General features: G+C 32.1%; 1 protein-coding gene across 1 annotated transcript; it reads left to right on the top strand.

Moving 5' to 3' along the window:
• Positions 1-987: 987 nt before the first annotated feature.
• Positions 988-1,460, top strand: EIN_137880 (hypothetical protein; the record flags this gene model as incomplete). The annotated part of the gene is made up of 2 exons (XM_004258514.1): positions 988-1,117; positions 1,177-1,460. 2 exons carry the CDS (start codon positions 988-990, stop codon positions 1,458-1,460), a joined length of 414 nt encoding a protein of 137 aa, XP_004258562.1.
• Between the last annotated feature and the right edge of the window lie 253 nt (positions 1,461-1,713).

The following is a 1,713-nucleotide window of genomic DNA, read 5'->3' as shown; positions in this document are numbered from 1 at the left end:
ATTAAATTCCGAGAGTACACGGTCACTAAAATGAGCATAGCACATATAAGTCACACAAAAATTACAACAATTCTTGACATTTGTGATACTTATTTTAAACTCGCAAGAAAGTGGGGGCGACGTTTAGATCCCATCTTCACATGACTTACAATACATTAAATTTGATTAGGAATTGTATTAATACCAAAGTGAAGACAATGGTTAGTGAAGCCGCTAAAGAATCTCTTGGAGTTGGAATACAAATAGACGAGACTAAAATTAATGGAAGGAAGGAGTATGTATTGATTTTAAGATGTGTTAATGAAAATTTAGATATTCAAGAATATATTGTTGAACTGTTCGAAATCGAAAAAGCTTCAAGTGCAGATAATATTTTTTAATTATGTTGTTGACATCATTAAAAGGTTCGAGATAGATTAAAAAAAATATTCAGTTGTACTTGTGATGGTGCGGCAAATTGCATGGCAAACGAAAATGGCTTCACTACCAAGTTAAAAAAGAAAATTGAAGAAGGGGGGATAGTCTGTTTTTGCATACATTGTGCGTGCCACAGGCTTTCCCTTATAACAGAAAAATTTTGTAAATTGGGAAGATATTTAAAAAATATTTAATACATGAAAACATATAAGCGGTAAGTGTCACAGAGATAATGGGTTTTCTAATTTCCTTTATTTGAAACAATGTCCTATCAAAAAATATTGTGACACTCGATGGAATTAAATTTTTAATGTTTTAACTTCGCTTTGGAATGTTCGACTTCAACTGGTAAATTATCTTACAACACTAGATCAAAAAGTCAATTTCTATAATCAAACAAGCGTTAAGATGTGCATCGAGATACTATTATTCGAGAAAACCAAATTTGTAATGTGTTTTTTTGATTGATATTCTTGAGCCTTTTAACGTCATTATAAAACAACTCCAGACAAAAGAAACGTTCTTCCCAGAGAGTGGAAAAAAGTTGAAACTATTGTGGCCAAATTTCAAATGTTTTCGGCTGCAGTTGATTTGAGGGATATTTCACCGTTTAAATTGATGAACGAAACAGAGAATGTGTTGATATTTCCGTATAGAAACTCTTCGCATGGGCACTTGAAGTTGTCAACTCGAACTTCAAGTTTCGTTTTTCTTCGATTGCAACTTCCGAGCAATCAAGAACTGTTACTACATTTCAAGAGTTGTACAATGTGTGTGGAACTGACGTTGGGAAAAAACAACGAGAAATCGACCCAATAGAAGATGACGTGTTTGTATGGAACAACTTTGAAGACATTCTTAAAGGACGAATTGAAATTCCATTGAGTCGTATGTATCTCAAAGAAGAAATCCGGCGTTTGAGTCGTAAATGTTTCGAAAATGACATCATTGAAGAGTTGAAAAGCAAAAATAAACGAGATTGGGTTGATTTGTATGATTTTAGAGATCTCCTGATTGAATACCCCTTTTTAAAGGGCTTCTAGTTATAGTTATGACAATAAAATTTCTTCGGTTAGGTTTGAGTCACAATTTGGCGTTCTCAATAAACACAAACAACCGAAAATGAAACAAACTACTCTGGAAGCCACTGTGTTGATTCCTTTCAGTGGATGTTTGCTTTAATTAAAAGTACTTGTTAATTTTAATTTTTAAAATCTGGGTGTATTAGTTAATGTATAACATATAAAGTTAAATGATAATAATTAGACAGTAATATACTTGTTTATATTAAAAAAT

This window comes from Entamoeba invadens, assembly GCF_000330505.1.
Source record: "Entamoeba invadens IP1 unplaced genomic scaffold scaff_1105074725839, whole genome shotgun sequence".
NCBI classification, from domain to species: Eukaryota; Evosea; order Mastigamoebida; family Endamoebidae; genus Entamoeba; species Entamoeba invadens.
This window is presented reverse-complemented; position numbering and strand designations above follow the sequence as displayed.